This window comes from Lithobates pipiens, unplaced genomic scaffold, assembly GCF_037356315.1.
Source record: "Lithobates pipiens isolate NorthernLeopardFrog02 unplaced genomic scaffold, aLitPip1_a1.2 Scaffold_10, whole genome shotgun sequence".
In the NCBI taxonomy this organism is placed as follows: Eukaryota; Metazoa; Chordata; class Amphibia; order Anura; family Ranidae; genus Lithobates; species Lithobates pipiens.
This window is the reverse complement of record NW_027507686.1, coordinates 161804018-161825525: the sequence shown is the minus strand read 5'-3', so window position 1 is coordinate 161825525 and position 21508 is coordinate 161804018. Positions and strand designations below refer to the sequence as shown.

General features: G+C 40.8%; 1 protein-coding gene across 4 annotated transcripts in view; it reads left to right on the top strand.

The window, feature by feature from the left end:
• EPS8L2 (EPS8 signaling adaptor L2) overlaps positions 1-21508 on the top strand; it is a 272423-nt gene that overhangs the window by 191373 nt on the left and 59542 nt on the right. For all 4 annotated transcript variants that reach the window (XM_077458781.1, XM_077458788.1, XM_077458772.1 and 1 more), the window contains 2 exons: positions 16693-16854; positions 17713-17859. In XM_077458781.1, the coding sequence (XP_077314907.1) occupies positions 16693-16854; positions 17713-17859 (309 nt within the window). The remainder of the gene's footprint in view (positions 1-16692; positions 16855-17712; positions 17860-21508) is intronic.

Genomic DNA, 21508 nt, shown 5'->3' with positions numbered 1-21508 from the left:
CGGTTCCATAGTACAGAACGGAGTGTGACTTGTCAGGCGGCTAAGTCGCCTGGACAAGTCGCCCCTGTGTGAACCGAGCCTTACTCTTCAGAAAGTGTCTTTATAACTGTTGTGACCCTGTTGGAGTAATTCACTTCTAGGCCTGGTGACAATTTTAAAACTGTAAAAGGTAAATATGCCCAATTGGGGCAACAACAAATCTGACAGGAGTTGTAATCCTTCCCTATTCTTACAAATCTCAAGTTTTACATTTCCATTTGTTCACTTTTTAGTAAAATACTTATATAAACACAAAAATATTTTTCTGCAAACATTTCCAGTTCTGAAAACTCAGGAACCTTACAATATGTATATATATATATATATATATATATATATATATATATATATATATATATATATATATATATATATATATATATATATATATATATATATATATATATATATATATATATAGCTATATATCTATATATCTAGATACATATATCTATCTATATATATATATATATATATATATATATATATATATATATGTTTGGTCGAAGCCCTTCAACTGGGATGGTTGTGAACCACATAAACACTCCACAAGACTTACAACAGGAAATAGACCTGAAGTGTGCCCTGGTCTTCTGGCCGGTATAGCAAAAAAGGGGGCATACCCAAGATATGTAATAGATGCTTGTGGTGAGAAATGCCCTGAAAAGGGAATGGGAGGAAGAGTGTCGCGCACAGGAACCGGCAAAGGCCACAGATGAGTGGGCTGCTTAAGTACCCCCCCAGACTCCTCCCATAAATTCAGGCCACCATACTGGCCTTCTTATATATGGTCAAAGCCCTTTAACTGGGATGGATGTGAACCATATAAACACGCCACAAGACTTACAACATGAAATAGACCTGAAGTGTACACTGGTCAACTGGCCAGTATACCAAAAAAGTGGGCAAAAACATTCAGGTAGGGGTGAAAGCTCTTTATTTAATTACAAATCCTGGGATGAGGTGCTGCCATGTATCAGATTTCCCCGCCTGATCTCCTTTTTTCCAAAGCTCTTTATTGGTTTAGTGTTATTTACTGAGCAAGTTTGGTAAATGCTTTGGAGAATTCTACCTGAGGATTGGGGATGTACCGGGCAAAGCAGGCGGATTTTCACCTGCCCAATCTCTTAATGATATGGTCTGGAACCACGTGCTGAGATGCGGCCGAGGCTGCTCCAATTCAGAAGGAGTATGCGGAGTACCGGCTGGGGTCGAGGCCTAGGAGGATCCTGACATGCTTGATGAACTGGCAAGCACTCAAGGGGTTGGTCAGGAAAGGCATTGGGGACTTAGAGTTCGGCTGGTTGGGTAGGAGCGACAGTAGGGGGTCGAGTATTGCCACTGGGCACTAGATGTTTGTTTTGTAAAATTGGATATTGACCCTGGGGCCGGATTGCTGGATTTTGGATACTGCGAGGTGGAGAATGAAATGATCTCGGAAGCGAGCCAGGTGACATCTACACAGTACCTGGCGGCGGAGCCATTACAGGTAAACTCGCTTAGGCCGCAAAAGCGTAGTAGGCCAGGTAGATGGCTGCTTGAATGACCAAGCTGGGAATAAACCCAAACAGGGAATGAAAGAGGATAGTCGACATGTCTCTGAAGATGGTACTAGTGATGGGCAAGCATTTGGAGTTGGTTACGGGCTGCTGTTTCTGAATGCCACGCAGGATACCGGCTAAGTATAGCTTTATGGTGTTATGTGACAGAGCTTGTTGTATGTGGCAAATTAAATGAAGGCTAGTATGTGTTTAACCACACTGGCGGTATGATTATGTCAGATTTTTGATGCTCAAAGCGATACAATGTTTTGCATGGAAATTTTGCGTTTAATAATGGAGGCCTGTAATTCTTAGGAATAACACACTTAAAGTGGTTGTAAACCCTTACAGACCACTTTAACCTCCCTGGCGGTACCATTATTTCGGATTTTAGGTGCTAAAAGCGGTACCATTATTTTGCATGAAAATTTGGCGTTTTATATTGTAGTCCTGCAATTCTTAGGAATAACTCTCTTAAATCTGTCCAAACCAGAGTCTAGCAGACATCCCAGGTATAATAAAGTTTGAAAAATTAAATCATAAATTATAATATAATAAATAATTATAAATAATTGTACCAAATAATAATATAACAATAATAAAAATTATTCAATAATGTAATCTAATCAAAAACACTGAAATTTGCCGAGTTGCAGAATTGTCACTGTCATTACTTTTCAGTATTTGATGACGGATCTCCCCACAAATCACTATCGCTCAATTCTGCGAGTCATTCTAATTTATTATCGCTGTTTTCTAGCTGGTCTAAAATCATTTTTGATGTACAGTGACAGTTTTGGTTGCTATGGACAATCTCCAGTTTCCAGGCATAAAGAACAGTTTTTACAATATAAAACTGCATGCAGGACACTGGGCAGACCACTAGGGACAAAGGGGATGTGAAATATTTACATACAGCAATGTAATCTGTAAGATTACATTATACTGTATGTATACTGTTTATTTCACTTTTTGAATTTGGCGCCGATCTCCGTGCCCGTGCGTCGCAACGCTCGCAGGGCACGGAGATCGCCGATGTGATAGATCGAGCGAGGCACGGCTCGCTCGTACAGCGGGGAGACATCGCTGGATTCGAAGGAGAAGGTAAGGAAACCTCCTCCTGGATCCAGCGACGCTGTCCCGAGTCTGACTCGGGGATACCGATTTTGGTATAAAAAATCCACCCTGAGTCAGACTCGGGAATACCGTCAGGGGGGTTAACCTACAGGTAAGCCTAGATTAAGGCTTACCTGTAGGTGCAAGAAATATCTCCTTAACCTACACGGTAAAGGAGATATTTTCCAAAAAACGGGCACGGATGTCTACAGCGCATGCACAGACAACGGCGCAGGCGCACTGAGTGTTAGTGAAGGTGATCCTGCCATCACTGCCAGCTCCGGCGCGCATGCACTGCAGTGACGTCATTCTGACCAGTCACAGCGCCAGAACAGCGATACCCGGAAGTCATTCCTGGAGATATGGTGTAGACGGAGAAGGGGAACGAGGTTCACTGCGGAGGCTTCGATCTCAGGTAAGTAATTCATAATGAGCTAGTATGCTATGTATACTAGCTCATTATGCCTTTGTCATTATGCCTCATTATGCCTTTGTCCTGCAGGGTGTTTTTATTTTTTTTATTTTATTTTTTTAGAGAGGGTTTACTTCCTTTTTAAATCTGTCCAAACAAGAGTCTAGCAGACAGCTCAGGTATGATAAAGTTTGAAACACGAAATTATAAATTATAATATAATAAATAACTATAAATAACTATAACAAATAATAATATACTGTAATAATAATAATAAAAATTATTCTATAATGTAATCAAAACAAAAACACTGAAAGTTGCTCAGAATTGTCGCTGTCATTACTTTCAGTGTTTGATGCCAGCCAGGCCTACATCAGTCCCTGACCTCATGGACGAAAATACCTGGCTCGCAAGCAAGGTCCATAAAGACATGGATGAGCGAATTTGGGGTAGAGGAACTTAACTGGTCTGCACCTCAACCTGAACACCATTTGGATGAATTAGTGCGGAGACTGCGAGGCAGGCCTTCTTGTCCAACATTAATGCTTGACCTAACAAATGCGCTTTTGAAAAAATGGTCAAACATTCCCATAGACACCCTCCTAAACCTTGTGCACAGCCTTCCCAGAAGAGCTGAAGCTGTTATAGCTGCAAAGAGTGGGCCAACTCAATATTGAACCCTATGGACTAAGACTGGGATGCCATTATAGTTCATGTGCATGTAAAGGCAGGCATCCCAATACTTTTGGTAACATAGTATTAGGACATCTGTCTTTACATGCACATGCAAGTCAGCAACATGATGATTATTCCTTTTTTATTATTAATATTACATTTATCTGCATACTCTTTTTTGTAGAAATTCTATACCCATCTGAATTAATATAAACCTCTGAAGAAGGACTTCTAGTCCGTAACATGTAAGGTGTTATATACACTGGGTGTTAAATCCACTTTGCACTAAAATTGCACTTGGAAGTAAAGTTGCTGTACAAGGGGGATATGCAAGGAAAATAAAAAAAACAGCATTTTAGCTTGCACATGATTGGATGAAAAAATCAGCAGAGCTTCCCCTCGCTTCAGATCTCCCCCTTAGATCTAGAGGGACTGCACTTCCAAGTGCACTTTCAGTACAAGTGGATTTGCCTTTCGTAAATAACCCCCACTGTGTCGATCGCCGCCAGTCCTTTCTGCACCAGGATGGTGACTAGTCTATACAATTGTATTATTCAGGGTATTAGATATGGCCTTTGTGCTTCATATGCTTTGTTCTTACATGTATATTATTGATATTTTATAATAATATTTATACCTTATTTACTCTTGGTTTGATCTGTCTATTAACGAACCTAAGGGGTCCCTCATCGTACCCTTTGTATCAGGTTCTCGATATTTGTGTCAGACAGACCAAACTTTTTCCCCTTTTTTTGGTTTTCAACCTGTGTTTATATGCGTTTATAGGCCATTTTTAAACACATAATAAATATAATTAATTTTAAAGGTATAATTCACACTGAGTGTTACCAGCAGCAAGGCACATTCAGTTTAGCTGCCTTTACAGAAAACAGAATTCTGAGCATCTGGGGGGGATTAGATACGCTTTAAGGCATCTGGATGCGTGTAAATGTGTGTAAAAGCAGGTACATTAAAATGTAGGAGAACTTGATCTACATGAAGTTTGTTTATATTTCCCAGATAATTTAGCTTTCTTAAACAAGGGAGGCTAGTGAATATGATCTAACTGTTATCCTTATCTACCACCATGCACGCGACAGTCTCTGACCAATTGTAAGTTGGTCTGACTGCACTTGTTGGTTCCTTCCTTGCCGCAATCCTAGCAGGCAACTTCTCAACGCACGGTGATCCCTGTGATGTTGGTTTTTTAAAGACAGATTTTTTTTTAAACCAGATACAATTTTTTATGTCACAATCCAAATGTAAGAAAATACAATAAATTAAATATGAAAAGAATCCATTATTAAAGTGTGGTATTATTTCCATATATATATATATATATATATATATATATATATATATATATATATATATATATATATATATATATATATATATATACATATACATATACATATATTGTAAGTTTCCTATGTTTTTCAGAACTGAAATGTTTGCAGAAAAATATTTTTGTGTTTATATAAGTATTTTACTGAAAAGTGAACAAATGAAAATTTTTAACTTGAGATTTGTAAGAATAGGGAAGATTACAACTCCTGTCAGATTTGTTGTTGCCCCAATTGGGCATATTTACCTTTTACAAAGTTGTCACCAGGCCTAGAAGTGAATTACTCCAACAGAGTCACAACAGTTATAAAGACACTTTCTGAAGAGTAAGGAAAAACTGAAACTTTTACTCCAACTTTGCCAACTCTGCAAAAAATAATTATTTATAATGCAATTATAACTGTAGTTATGCCTTAATATATTGTTTATTTTAAAATGAAACTGATTTAGGCTTTGTACATACAGAGCATAGTGCACCATATACACCCATGTGGAGCCATGTTTACCCTCAGGGGAATACACAGATATTCTGTGCATCCCCCTGTAGGCAGTCCCATAGATGTCTGTTGGGACACAGCCACTGCCACCTTATATGCTCCCTATATGACATCCGCGTCGGTGCGGGTGCGTATCCCCCAACGTAGACAGTGTGAGTTCAGGGACTCGCACCCGCACTCACCCACATCCACCCATATTGAGAGCAGTAGCTGTATCTGTGCAGCTTCTTTTCCCAATAGACATGAATAGGACAGCCTACACAGAGATGCATGGACAAGATCGTACACGCCAATAAAAATATGTGTATTCCATAAAGTTTAACAATCAGCAGATAAAGATACTCCACACACCTGGTGTTAGCGCTTCAATCATCCCGGCACCATGCTTGTTATGGTGTCAGGATGATTGTAGCGCATTATTTCTATTAGTACATTGTAATATAAAATTAAATCATTCAACTCACCATAGTGCAGAATCAGTGGGAGCCCTGAGCATGTCACCTGCCACGTTCCCTGCCAGGCATTCCCAGCAGAGTCCGTCTTTACATCAGGTGCCTCCAGCAGAAACCCTCCTTACATCAGGTGCCCCCAACAGAGTCATTCCTTGCATCAGTTTCCCCAAGTAGAGTCTGTCCTTACATCAGGTGCCCCAGCAGAGTCCGTCCTTACATCAGTTGCCCCCAGCAGAGTCCGTCCTTACATCAGGTTCCCCCAGCAGAGCCCATCCTTACAACAGCTGCCCCCAGCAGAGTCTGTCCTTACATCAGGTGCCACCAGCAGAGTCCGTCCTTACATCTGGTGTCCCCAGTGGAGCCCCAGTCCTTACATCAGTGTCCCCAATGGAGCCCCAGTCCTTCCTTGCATCAGTGTCCCCAGTGGAGCTCCAGTCCTTACATCAGTATCAGCAGCAGAGCCCCAGTCCTTACATCATTGTCCCCATTAGAGCCCAGTCCTTACATTAGTATCACCAGCAGAGCCCCAGTCCTTACATCAGTGTCCCCGTCAGAGCCCAGTTTTTACATCAGTGTCCCCAGTGAAGCCCAGTCCTTATATCAATGTCCCCAGTGGAGCCCCAGTCCTTACATTAGTGTCCCCAGCGGAGACCCAATCCTTCCTTTCATCAGTGTCCCCAGCAGAGCTCAGACCTTAAATCAGTGTCCCCAGTGGAGCCTCAGTCCTTCCTTGCATCAGTATCCCCAGCAGAGCCCCAGTCCTTACATCAGTAACCCCAGTGGTGCCCAGTCCTTACATCAGTGTCCCCAGTGGAGCCCAGTCCTTATATCAGTGTCCCCAGTGGAGCCCCAGTCCTTACATCAGTGTCCCCAGCGGAGACCCAATCCTTCCTTACATCAGTGTCCCCAGCGGAGACCCAATCCTTCCTTTCATCAGTGTCCCCAGCAGAGCTCAGTCCTTACATCAGTGTCCCCAGCAGAGCCCCAGTCCTTCCTTACATCAGTGTCCCCAGCGGAGCCCCAGTCCTTCCTTACATCAGTTAGTTACACCCCTCCCCGTAGTTACCCCCTCCCCCTGTACATAGTTACTCCCCTGGATATAGTTACCCCCCTCCCTCCCATGCATAGAAACCCCTTCCCCTATACATAGTTACCGCCAACCCATAGTTACCCCCCGTACATAGTTACCCCCTTGCATCCTCCATGTACACAAGACAATGCCCGCTGTCCCCATACATATGGTGGAGATATTGCAGTAATGGCGGGGTTACAGCTGATGATGTGTCGCTGGTTCAGGCTGTACACTGACATCCCTGCATAACACACAGATGACAGAGCTGAGAAAACTCCCACAACAAGCCATGTGTTCAGTGGAGAGGGGAGAGGCCTCCAATCCGTGTAGCTAATTGGTTTCATAGTACGCGAGAATAGTCTACTTGTACACTGAAGAAAAAAGCCGATTGGCTGCCCCTCCCCTCTCCACTGAACACAAGAGGAAAAACACCTTGTAGCGGTAGACATTTATTTTCCCGGGATTTTAATCGGGACGGACTCAGGTCGAGACAAGAGTCCAAAAATCTTAATTATCCCGGGAAAATCTGGACTGTTGGCACGTATGCTTTATCAGTTATTTCTATACAGGTTAAAGAAACACTGCACAGGTTAAAAAAATTAAAAGAATATTATGGCTTTGTTGATGCATGAAGCAGAAAAGCTGTAGCACACACAAAGAAAAAAATATATTAAATATGTAAATAATACCACAAAAACACATATAAAGTTGTTTTCAACTTATTTTGTGTTATGTGTGATTTGTGGCATTATTTACAAGTTTTGTGCTCGCTTGAGTTTATTCTTTCTTTGTCTGTGCCACATGATTCATTTTTAACTTGGTTTTGGCTTTTTTTGTATAATCTTTGTGATTATTATGATGTTTTTGTATATTTTATGAATTTTTTTTTTTTTTATGAAGGTTGGTTATTTGCATTGTAATCTTTTCTTTTTGGGGGCATAAATCAATTCATTTAGTAATGATTGAGGGCAGTTCATCCGGTGAATGACAGTAGTTATATAGTTTATTTGCACAAGATTGATTGAATTTGTATATATATATATATAAATAGCTAGTAAGAGTATACTGTATTTTCTATCTAAGGGACTGCCGTGGAACTGATTTACCTAAGGTGATTTGCAAGGAGATTTACAGGATTGATGGCTCGGAATCAAGTCAAGCTTTGCCTTTGCTTGTTAAGAAAGCTGTAATGCCTTGTGCATGTGAGTGATCAGTGTGATTTAGCACCTGTGCTAAAACATAAGTGTTTTTCCCAAATGTGCCATTGTTTGGTTTTTTTGAGCATTGGAGTGTCAGCGCGATTAGGCCACAAGAATTTTCATTCCTAATTTACTGTTCAAGAGTACTGTAATTACTCAAAAAGGGGGAACCGGATGGGACTTTAGCAGTACCAAATGGACTAATAAAAGAATATGGTGTAAAATATACACTTTATTGACAAAGATTAAAAACTACCATACATCAACAAGAGAACCTTAACATGTTTCAACTATTAAAAAGTCTTCATCAGGAAAAAAATGATATATTTTCAAGATGCATTCATAAAAACAATAGAGGAATGTATGATCAAGTGAGAGAGCCCAGATAGGAAACCAGATAGGATACGGTGCTATTCCTGTGTTGGATGACCCCTTAACCACTTCCTGCCCCCCATATAGCAATATGACGTTGGCAAAGTGGTTCTGTTTTCCTGACCGAACGTCACATGACATGATTAGGATAATAAGCTGGTGCGTGCCTGCAGGGGCGTGCAGCATAGGGATTGGTGGTGCGGCATGTCAGTCTGATACACCGCAACTCCAATCTAGGTGAAGAGTCTCGGATCTTTATTATTAAAAAATTTCTGTCTTTTTTTATTTGTTTAGCAAAAAATAAAAACCTCAGCGGTGATCAAAAGAAAGGTCTATTTGTGGGAGAAAAATTATAAAAATTTTGTTTGGGTACAGTGTAGCATGACCACGCAATTGTCATTTAAACAGCGACAGCGCTGAAAGATAAAAATTGGCTTGGGCAGGAAGGGGGAAAAGTGCCCTGGTTAATGGATGAAACTTCAAATTGGTTGTATTTTACCATACTCTTGTATGGTAATTTTTAATCTTTGTCAATAAAGTGTATATTTTGCAACATTTTCTTTTATTAGTCCATTTGGTACTGCTAAAGTCCCATCCGGTTCCCCCTTTTTGAGTGTAGCGGATGACATTTTGGACAAAGTGTCATTCATGTGTAAATTTAGTTTTTTGCCTCAGAATAATAGGGGTTCTGAGGGTCAATTATGTAGGCTAACTTTGACATCAGTTTGGCTCGGCTGTGTTAGAAGTTCTGCTTGGTCATGTATACAGTGAGGTGCACATGACAAGCCAGAACCAGGCCTGTTTGGACGTTTTGGGTATCAGCCTTCTCGGAACCAATCAGTGGGTGTGCCGGGCCTCGCTGAGGAGTTTGGGAAGGGGTACTTAAGATGTTGAGGTCACGTGTTTTGGGAGAGGAGTTTGCGAGGCCGGTGTGGTCTGCTCTTGTTTCCAGGACTGGGGTAGCCCCGCGATGGGTCCTGGTCACGGGGTGTTCGACATCCCACAACATGCTTCTGTTGGTGACCCCCAATAGACCCATCTAGTCTGGGGTAGGGATCCGTCTGTTCCCGACTCTCGGAATTGGCTGGTCCGAGGAGCAGTAACTGAGAGAGGATTCAAGGTGTCCGGGTGTGCTCTCGGCTTGGAGGGGCACCACAGCTCGTGAAAGTGACCAGGGGAGGACTCTTCGGAGGAGGGCCGACAAGTGGCATCCTGAGAAGTGGCTGGTTACTAAGTTGGGAAGGACATTGACGAATCCACGCTTTTTCCAATACTATCAAGGAGACAGAGAATGTTTCAGGTACTGAGGAAAAAGGTTCCTGTTCACTGTCAGTTACAACTTGTACAGGTTCAGAAGATTTTTCAAGTTTTGAATCAACGTGCTGATTGCCATGATCTCTGGCTAGAGATCTGTTTAGCCTTGAAGTGCCCAGCTGCGAGTGGCTACTCTCTGGGTGGTATTAGAGACTTTGTTATGTCTGCAGTTCAAGGTGCCTGAGTTCTTCACCCTTGCCCTCTGTTCCTATATGAGACTGTGTTATTGGATGTCACCCCTGCAAAATAAAACCTTTCAAAAGGACTTTATTGGTGTCAGTGTCCAAGTTGTTGGGTATCAACCCTGGGCACTTGTAGACGGGGAAGAACAAGCCAAGCGGAGGTAACCAGTAAGCCCAATAAGTCAAGGCCACCCTACAAAGGGTTATGGCAGCTACACGAGTAATTACAGTCCAATAGGGATAGGGTACCATTTATGGCACAGACTGTGATTTAGCAACAAGCAAGAATGTGCACTTTGCAAAGTGCAGTTGCACTCTACAAGTGCAGTTGCTGCATAGGTTACTAAATGAGGTAAATCTTCACTTTGCAAAAAATACCCAATCACATGCAATGAAAATAAAAGAAACAGCATTTTTGCTTGCACATGATTGGATGATGGAAGTCAGCAGAACTTCTGCTCATTTACTAAGCTCTGGAGCAACTGCAAAGTGCACAGTCTATTTGCATTTAGTAAATCAACCCCACTGTTCAAGAGTAAATTTTTGCTCTTGCGATGTATCTGATCTGATCCTTCCGCTATATAGTCTGCACAAGTTTAAAGCACCCAACAAATTAATTTATTACACCCAAAAAGCAAATGCTAAGCAAATTACCCTTAACCTCACCCTAACCCCAAAACATCATTATAATCCCTAGACCTCCACCTAACCCACTGACCTTCAAATTCTGAGACAAGACTGCTCAGTGTCAGTGGATACTATATATATATCTTCCATTGAGCTACATTTAAGATGCAAAATTGGTTATTTACTAAAGGCAAATCCACTTTGCACTGCAAGTGCACTTGAAAGTAAAGTTGTTGCAGATCCAAGGGGGACATGCAAGGAAAATAAAAAAACAGCATTTTAGCTTGCACATGATTGGATGATAAAATCAGCAGAGCTTCCCCTCATTTCAGATCTACCCCTTAGATTTAGAGTGACTGCACTTCCAAGTGCACTTGCAGTGCAAAGTGGATTTGCCTTTCGTGAATAACCCACAAAGACTCTATCATGAATTATGAACATTTAGACACAGAAAAGGTTGTGATGTTAGTGTACCTTATGCACTACTGCTGCTGTACATGTCTGTGTGCATGAATTGTCTCCCATTGTGAGTAATTCCATTGCAGTTGCATAATAAGGCAATAGTGCAGAAGTATCAAGAATAATTACATCTGATCAACGGTCACCGGAAACTGACTGAAGAAGATGGCAAATTTCAGTTGACTTTTCACTTTACTAATTGATTACAGATGAACGAAAGTTGCATGACAAAGCCTACGTGCAGCTTGTCCCTCCCTAGGCCTAGTGGGTTATTTTTAGTATAGATTTTTTGTGTTTTAACTTCTGTAGTTTACCCAGATTTACAGTGGAGTCTGTAAACCCTTACATTGATATTTTAAGTGATTTTTTTCTATACAGACCTTGCTTCTCAGAAGTGATATTTTATTTTAGCGGAGTACTGATTAGCTGAATCATAGTTATAGTTACATAGTAGGAGAGGTTGAAAAAAGACACAAGTCCATCAAGTCCAACCTATGTGTGTGATTATATGTCAGTGTTACATTGTATATCCCTGTATGTTGTTGTTGTTCAGATGCTTATCTAATAGTTTTTTGAAACTATTGATGCCCCCCTGCTGAGATCACCGCCTGTGGAAGGGAATTCCACATCCTTGCTGCTCTTACAGTTAAGAACCCTCTACGTAGTTTAAGGTTAAACCTCTTTTCTTCTAATTTTAATGAGTGGCCATGTGTCTTGTTAAACTCCCTTCCGCAAAAAAGTTTTATCCCTATTGTGAGATCACCAGTATGGTATTTGTATAATAAAATCATATCCCCTCTCAAGCGTCTCTTCTCCAGAGAGAATAAGTTCAGTGCTTAGAATATTTCCTCATAACTAATATCCTCCAGACCCTTTATTAGCTTAGTTGCCCTTCTTTGTACTCGCTCCATTTCCAGTACATCCTTCCTGCGGACTGGTGCCCAGAACTGGACAGCATACTCTAGGCGTGGCCGGACCAGAGTCTTGTAGAGCAGGAGAATTATCGGTTAGCTTAGTATCCTCTGCAAATACAGAGATTGAACTGTTTACCCCATCCTCCAGGTCGTTTATGAACAAAATAAACAGGATTGGTCCCAGCACAGAACCCCGGGGGACCCCACTACCCACCTCTGACCATTCTAACTACTCCCCATTTATCACCACCCTCTGAACTCGCCCCCTTTTAGCCAGTTTTAAATCCATGTACTCACCCTATGGTCCATGCCAACGGACCTTATTTTGTACATTAAATATTTAAACATTTATGGGGAACTGTGTCAAATGCTTTTGCAAAATCCAGATACACCATATCTACGGGGCTTCCTTTATCTAGATCTGTGGGCCTTCCTTTATCTAGATCATGTATGGATTTCCTATATATAATGAGAACTCTAGTGTATTGTAAGAGGGAGGTATAGATGTTGGAAACCCTAACTGTCAACTAAAAGTAAAGCTACAACAGCCTCCCGTGTCCCTACATTGCCTGGAACCCCCTTACCACACCGTTCCTATTGGCTACGGAAGCAGTCCTTCATAGTGATAGGCCAATAGGCTGCAGGCAGTCTGTGGATGTTTTTTTGTTTTCATTTAGATTTTTTATTGCACTTATCTCACCAGGGAATCAAGGTTTTTTTATCTGTTGGGGCACATGGGAGGCAGCCATCTTGAATGCACTCAGTAAAATATCAAAACAGGGCCAATTTTCAACAGAAGCCAATTAACCAACCAGTATGTCTAGAGTGTGGGAAGAAAATGGAGTGCCTGGGAGAAAGCCACACAAGCCCAGGAGGAACATGTAAAGTCCATGCAGACAGTGTTCTGACTGGGACTCCAACCAAGGACCCCAATGCTACAAGGCAGAAATCTTAACCACTACTCCACTGTAAATGAATTACAAAGATTAGCATGATCAATGTGTACTCAAAATTTGAGTTGTTTTCATTAGGAACTACTCAGATTTTACTTTTAATTTTCTAGAAAAAAAAAAATCTGATTAACCACTATGAGCTGAAACTGAAATTCTGTGCAAAATTGTAGCTCTGAGCTTGAAGCTCTTTTTCTATGGCCTGGAGATGGAGCAGATCTCTTCATTATTAGAAAAACCCTGGAGAGGAAGTAGGGCTGAATTCACAATGGAGTTGAGCACATGGATCTGCCAGCCTACAACTGCTTCTCTCAGTGCTATGTCACCTGACTTTATCATATATTAGCTGTTGGTATAACTTTTTTTGGATGGCAAAAGAAAGTTATACCTAGTACACGCGATAAGAAAAGGAAAAATACCGCTTTCTAAGCGATCATCCAACAATCTAATCATAAGTATACAGCTTTTGAGAGCCGATCACAACAGTTAATGCGAAAATATGCAAAGGGACAAGCACAAACATTTTTCTCGTATGATAACAGAAGGAGCATATTGGAGCTATCTGGATAGTTCTGTGGAGCTTTGCTGGATGTGTAATAGGCATATACAGTTCTGTAGTGGGGACTACAGTTTATTTCAAGGACTATGTCATTCTGCCAGTAATCATAATGTTCTGCTTCACCTCTGAAAACAGCTTTTAGCTCTGCCCTGGTGTAACTTGTATGCAGGCTACCATTGCTAACCTCACCTTCTCAAAATACCCATTCCTGGCTATCATGCTAATCCCCAAGCTTTAGTATTTTCAGACTCACTGAATTGCAATAAGTATACACATTAGAAGTTTTGACTTTCCCATCCCTACTTGTTCCAGGCCAGTGTTTTAGAAAGCGCTGAAGTAGAAAAAAATAGCCAGGAAACTAGCAATTTGAGATGGTGGTCAACAAAAACATTGTGAATATTTATATCAGTGCATAATGGGGTTGATTAACTAAAGGCAAATATACTGTGCACTTTGCAAAGGGCAGTTGCTTCAAAGCTTAGTAAATGAGATAAAACTTCAGTTTGCAAAGAGTACCCAATCACATGCAAGGAAAAAAAAATGCATTTTTGCTTGAATATGATTGGATGATGGAAGTCAGCATAGCTTCTGCTCATTTACCAAGCTGTGGAGCAACTGCTCTTGCAGAGTGCAAGTGTATTTGCCATTAGGAAATCAACCCCACTGTGTTACCGTGTGAATGGTTATGTTACTGCATCTGTGCTGGTAAGGTAGGGCAGACTGCTTTAATTAGTCTTTTTTCCTGCATTATGTTAGGTTTAACACTAACTTTGGCTGGACTGCCAGCTTTCGTGTAGAGGTGATAATACCTAACATTTTACATAGGGGTGTATTGATAAAAAAAAAAGTGCATGGCTGTTTGTTCATAAAAACTACATGTAAATTCATTCTGTGCCACATTCTCTCCAAGAATTTGTATGTTTGGTCTTGCTGAAGGCCTCTCACCTATATTGACCAGAGAGACTCTAATTGAATTACTTTTTTCTATGCCAGGAAGGCACTCACACTCCATTGGAAAAAAAAACGTAGTTCGGGCCATCGCCTATTGGAAGCAACTAGCCAATTCCAACCTACCACTCTACAAAGTCACTTTCACAAATAGTGGCTGCATCCGCAAGTTTGATAAAAGCTATCCAAATTTTTATTTATGTTAGGGCCTGGGCCTAGGGGCAGGTTCTGATTAGAATATGTAACACTTCTCATGGACTGATGTTGTGTTAATATCTTGATACATCTCTGTAAACTTTAACTAGAGCCACCCACACATGTTTTCTGTATGTTTTTGAAATGTTTCAAATTTTTTTTTTATGTATTGTTGGTACTATGTACCGGTTTTTGTTCAGGTAGTCTGCCACTGCATGTCCTGGACTACCAATCTTCTGTTTACTCTGTAATCACTGAAAATTAGTAAAGAGTTTTCAAAAAAAAAAAATCATGCAGTGCTAATTGGGAAAACTCAAATGTTTTCAGGCTACACTTTTACAGAACGTCTGTGAAAATTGGGAAAATGCCACATTAGATGGTGGTGAGTATCATAAGAAATAAGGCTTCTCATCAGTGCCAACTAATGGTCATAATGCAGTATTTTCCCCATTCACACATTCTATCTGCAGAGAATATATTTGGTTTTTCCCCCTGCGTACAGAAATCATTTTCAAGCATGTTTTCTTTTTTTAAATACACCCCATAGCCCTTGTACACATGGTCGGACATTCCGACAACAAAATCCGTCGGATTTTGTCCGAAACTTGTGTTGCATACACACGGTCGGACAAAGTTGACGGAAAATCAGATCGTACGTAACGTGATGACTTTATTTCATTATGACGGGACTACGTTCAGGCTAGTAGCCAATAGCTTTGGTCTCGTAATTTGATCTGAGCATGCGTGGCACTTTGTCCGATCGGAATTCTCTACACACAATCGGACAAGGTCCGATCAGATCATGTTGTCGGAAAGTTTTATAGCCCAGCTCTAAAACTTTGTCCATCGGATATTTCGACAGAAACAGTCCGATGAAGCCCACACACAGTCGGATTATCTGACAATGCGGTCCGATTGAACATTTTCCGTTGGAATGTCCGACCGTGTGTACAAGGGCTTAGTGTCCTGGGAGCCTTTGTTTGTCTGTGTCCCAGTAGATTACATTATACAGAAACATTTCAGTACTTAAAGCACTTGCGGTACGGTTGAAATAAAAATGAGATACAAGTTTTCAAAGGTTTGAAGAAAGAGTATACAATAGAATGAAACTCACAAGCCAATAGTATACTGCTGAATTAGGGAGAATTAGCTGCTGAACATATAGTACAGGATACTAAAAGAGTGGTGATCTGCCAGATAAACTTCAGGCCTTCATGTGTTCAGCTTCTCTAACCATCTCTAACCAGCTCTAACCATTATTTTTAGTTGTGTCTTCCAGGATATACAAATAATTGCTATTTTTTAATGATAAGGTTAATTTTAATTGATATATTAAACTTCAACCACATCATATTTTGTTTTGTGTAGAGTGATTATGGATCAGGATTTTATTGCCATATATGTCTCTATTTTAGAGATTTAGTCTCACTTCCTGTCACTTCCATTTGGGATTCCGGAAAGAAATAAAAACCTGATAGACATTTTTACTCTTCCATAATCTATTCAAAACGAAAGACAAACATTTTGGGAGGAGTTAGGCTTCAAAATAATTTTGGGTAAAGAGTATCGGTCAGAAGCACAAGTGTACATAGTGTAGATCACAATGGTTTTCAGCACTAAAATCTCCCATGCTGAGAGCAACTGGCCCGGCCTCAAAGCCACAGATGGGGACTACTGTGCAAAAACACTAACTGGCAAAGCTACATAAGGACAAAAGTTATAGTCCCCTTAAAACAGCATTTGTTTGTGAACTTTAGAAAGCACCCGGAAACCTGTATCTGTAATATAAAAGAAAATCAGCTATTTTATTTCTGTCTTCTAGCATCTGGCTACATTTTTGATGGATAAAAGTGATGCTCTGGGCACAGTGGATGAGGCCATCAAACGGCTGATGCAACTAGAATCCAAGGATAAAATCTGGGCCCAGGAAATGGTTCTCCAGGTTATAAGCAATTCCATCAGCCTTCTGGACTCTGCCACACAGGTATAGTGTGATATAGTATAGCATATTATATTGATATCACCTTATAAACACAACTATTGGCATAACTGTAACTGGGTCCTGACTCAGACTGAAAGTGGATTTAAATCTGATTCATGAAATTTGACCTAAGTACATATATCTACAATGTTTTTTTATCCCTCTCCAAAGCCCTAAGTCCTGTGTCTTTCTGCTGCTCCGTTCTTTTGTTATCAGCATAACTTCTGACAAGTTCTCTGACAACTGAGATAAAACCAGCCGGAAATTTGTGTTGGGGTGGGTGATATAAATAGATTAGCAGAGAGCTGGTCTATTCACAGCAGACCTCTGCCCATTCCTTCCATCCTCTGCCTATGTGGAGGGGGTGTGCCTTTCCTCCAATCAGATGTCAAACAGTGTAAGCAAAGAATCCACACCCAGTGCTGAACAGGAAGTAAACATTTCTAACACATGTTCACTTTCCAAATAATATAGCAAGTTGAACACAGCAGATATACATGTAAAATGTGTGGAGATTTGTTTCATCTCTGTGTATCATCTGAGGCTGTTAACTTCACTGGGTATATGTGAGGGTTTACATCCACTTGAACAAAGTTTAAGTGAGAACTTCACTGGCATTTACTATGGGAGGCCTAGATGTGCCTGTAGGTGTGCATATTAAGGTTTCAATTGAAAAAAAGCTGAACATGTGTGGTGACACAACTGTATTAGTGGGACTTTGTTTATTTTTTGGCTCTAGATAACCAAATGCATTTATGGCTGTATAGCAAGAAATAAAGGTAGAGGAAAAGATACACGAGTGTTTCAGGAGAATGCTCAATACTACAATGTAGGTTGACAAATATTTATTTTCTATATTAGGAAGAGTTGGAGAACTTCCCACTGTCCATTGTCCATCACTGCCAGAGTATACAAGGCCCACATCGCTATCCAAATATACTCCTTCTAGTATGTCAGGAGCCGGATCAGAACAAGCCTGACATTCACTTCTTTAACTGTGAAATGGAGGTAAGTGATAGACACGTATTATTATGTTTTCTGGACATTGTCACTAAACAATATACAACTGAACAATATCAACATTTGCTAGTGTCTTTGAAGGCTAGGACAGCTTTCTACCCCAATGTGATGCACACTGATGCATGCAATTGTGTGTATTAGTACATGTTGCCAGGAGCCTACCCAGGTTAATTACCACCTGAGGTGGCCTTTTTTGCTGACCCCCACCTATGGTTGCTAAGACTCCAATGATGCTGTGACACTCAGCTGCAGCCTAGCAACCAATGATGTTTTGTAGATGGGTTGTCATTGGTTGCTAGAACACAGGCAGCTGGGACACACAGGATTATTGCTTGCTAGGCCACAAGTGGCTGGGTTGCACAGCATATTTATTGGTACAGTGGAGGTGGTGCCAGTGTCCTACCAACCAGGACAACATTACTGAGCTGCAGTGAGGACAGAGTATCTAGTATGGAAACTCCAATCCCCATCTGAGTTGGTCACCTCAGTTTGCCTCATTGCCGACACAATCCTACATGCTGAATTAGGCAGCCTATTAATTTTGAATGAGCTGTGAATGCACATTCACAAGCAAAAAAAAATACGGTGCAATTAATGCTAACTGGCAACACAATGTAGAATTCAATCTAACGCACATTGTGGTGTAATCAAGAGGTTAAATTACTAGACATATACCTTGCTGATAAATTAGAGTTGGAAAAGATGGGTGAAAAACTAACCACAAATCCCCTTTTTTCTATTGCCACTTGTCATCTTGCTCTTCAAACAGCTTATGAGAATTAAAATATATTTATAGAAAAAGGAAGTGTCAAATTTTAAGTACATTCTGTTTTCAAATAGTAACTCACGTAGCTGTAGCAGCTATATAGTCTTGTGCCATATTTAACATGCAATAAAAGTTTATTTTTGTACTAATGTGTCAACCTTTGATGCTGATAATTGATAGACTATATAGATAAGAATATTGCAAAACGTTTTTGTTTTATTATCTAGACAGAACTGAATAAATAACCCAATTTTTGAAGTGATCAAAGAAGTGAGGAGCCAGTAAAATGAGAATTTTAGCAAAAAACAAAACTGGGAGACCTTACTTGTTTTGCGTGAGCAGGGCTGTTAAAGTGCTTGGCTCATTCATGGCTAAAGCGAAGTGACAATGTCTTTGCAAACAGCAACACTGACACCCTTGTACTTACCCTTCCTATGCTCCCTCACAGTTTCTTGCTCTTTTTGTAGCTGTCAAGAATACCCAGCACTTCCTGTTAGGGGGGAAGATGTTACCTGCTCCCCCGTGACAGTGCTCAAGCCTCTCAGTCAATCAGTAGGCCCATGTACTGTTCCATTACTAGGGGGAAGGCTTGTAGCTATGCTCCTGGGTCGCCAACACAGCTGACTTTAGCACCAGTTGTTGAGGAGCAAGGAGCTGCAAGGAAAGTAATGTCAATATATGGGGATCAGGGGTTGCCCTTGGAAGAGACACTGTCACTCTGCCCAGCATGGACAAGGTAAAAGTAACTTTTTAATGTCATACCCCTATAGCAACTTATACATTTTTCCCTTTGCTCCCTCCTTAATCTCTTCGCTTGCAGAAGCGAGAGGAAGAAGCCTTGTGTCAGGTCCAAGTTGTGACTTACACGAGGTTGACAACTTTCTCTCCACCTTCATATGGCAGCGCTGAGTGTCTGGGAAACCAAATGGCAAGAAGCAGTGCTATCACTTGGGAGGAAGGAAAGTGACTTACATGATTCCCTCTGGGTGCGTATCTTAATTTTTCTAACAACGAAGTCTAGACTAGGAACTTGCACAAGGTTTATTTTCTATACTTCCACAAGAGAACAGAACATTGGGGAAAGAAAGGGTAGATATGTAATAGCAACTGTGGCAGGTGGCATTAAATAGAACCAATTAAATGGTCCTGCATAGGGTGCAGAATAGACACTGGCCTGTGGGACCCATGGCATTTAAAGGCCCTGCTACAAAGGATCAAAATAATATTGATGTAGCAACCCTGTCGGTATTCCCGAATCTGGCTCGGGGGAAGATTTAAATACCATAAGCGATATTCCCGAGCCAGACTTAGGACCGCATCGCTGGATCCATGGAGGGGTTTACTTACCTTGTCCCCTGGATCCAACGATGTCCCCCCGCAGTGCTCTGCGAGCCGTCCTCCGCTCGATCTGTCACATCGCCGGGCTCCGTTCCCTGTGAGCGTTGCGACGCACGGGGACGGAGTTCGGCACCAAATTCAAAAAGTAAAATTCATAGTATAGATACAGTATAATGTAATCTTACAGTTTACAGTACTGTATCAAATAATTACACATCCCCTTTGTCCCTAGTGGTTTGTCCAGTGTCCTGCATACAGTTTTATATTATAAATACTGTTCTTTATGCCTGGAAACTGGAGATTGTCCATAGCAACCAAAAAGTGTCCGTTTACATCAAAAGTGGTTATAGACCAGTTATAAAACAGCGATAATAAATTAGAATCACTCGCAGAATTGAGCGATAGTAATTTGTGGGGAAATTCTTCATCAAACACTAAAAGTAATGACAGCGGCAATTCTGCAACTCAGCATATTTCAATGTTTTTGATTTGATTACATTATTGAATAATTTTTCTTATTATTATTTGTTATAATTATTTATAGTTATTTATTTTATTATATGTATTGTACCGCTTTCAGCACCTAAAATCTATAATCATACCGCCAGGGAGGTTAATAAATGACAGTAAAGCTTTCCTAAACTGTTGTGTCTTAAAAGCGTATCTTATTTCAGCTGTCAGTTTGTAAAAAATGTAGGTGCAACCAACGTATGTGTAATGTACAGTGGTAAAGGTCATCTCCATCTAGCTGCCAATGTACACATTACTTGGTTCAATGTTATCCTACTGGAGTGCGAGAAGCCTCCAGAAGCCTGTGATGGGGGCCCCAAGGTTTTTACTGTGTAGGTAGTTCCACAGAGTTTAATCCGGCACTGATGGGGTGCCTGCTATAAACTGTCTGTGTGAACTTGTGTTTAGGTACATACAGTAAGAACAGGTTTACTTTTAGCAAGATAAGAGGCAGAGAGGTAACAGATTGCAAACTGCTGCATGCATTAGGCCCTAGTTACCCCTAAATTCATAGGTTCCCAATGAAGCCATTGGCAGCAAAAGGCTAAATGAATATCACAATTATCATTTAAAGTCCTAAGAGTCGTTGGGCCCTTAGAATGGCCATTGAAAGCGCAGATGTGTTTCCAACAATAACAGGTGACACGACATTTCCGCCACACTAGAGCTAGTGACTTGACAAACAAGCAGAAGCAATAGAGACATAAGTAAACACTCCCTTCTGTTTTAAATTAGAAAAGTAAAGGGTGAGCCTCCAAGCACTGAGATTTTGTAACAGGTTGTAAAATTTCCATGTGATATAACTAGATAACAATCTAATGACTCCAGGCATATTCTGCAGCCAGGATTTGCTAGAACTATTCACACAATAGTAATATTGTACTAAAACAAATGTGCAAGGAATGTGTGTTGAGTGCACATGCAGTGCTGTTCATAGTGATGATCAACTCTATCAACCTTGTACACAAAGCAAACAGGCTGGTATCTCCATAAAAAGGGGGCATGGAGTATGCTGGTGAGAGT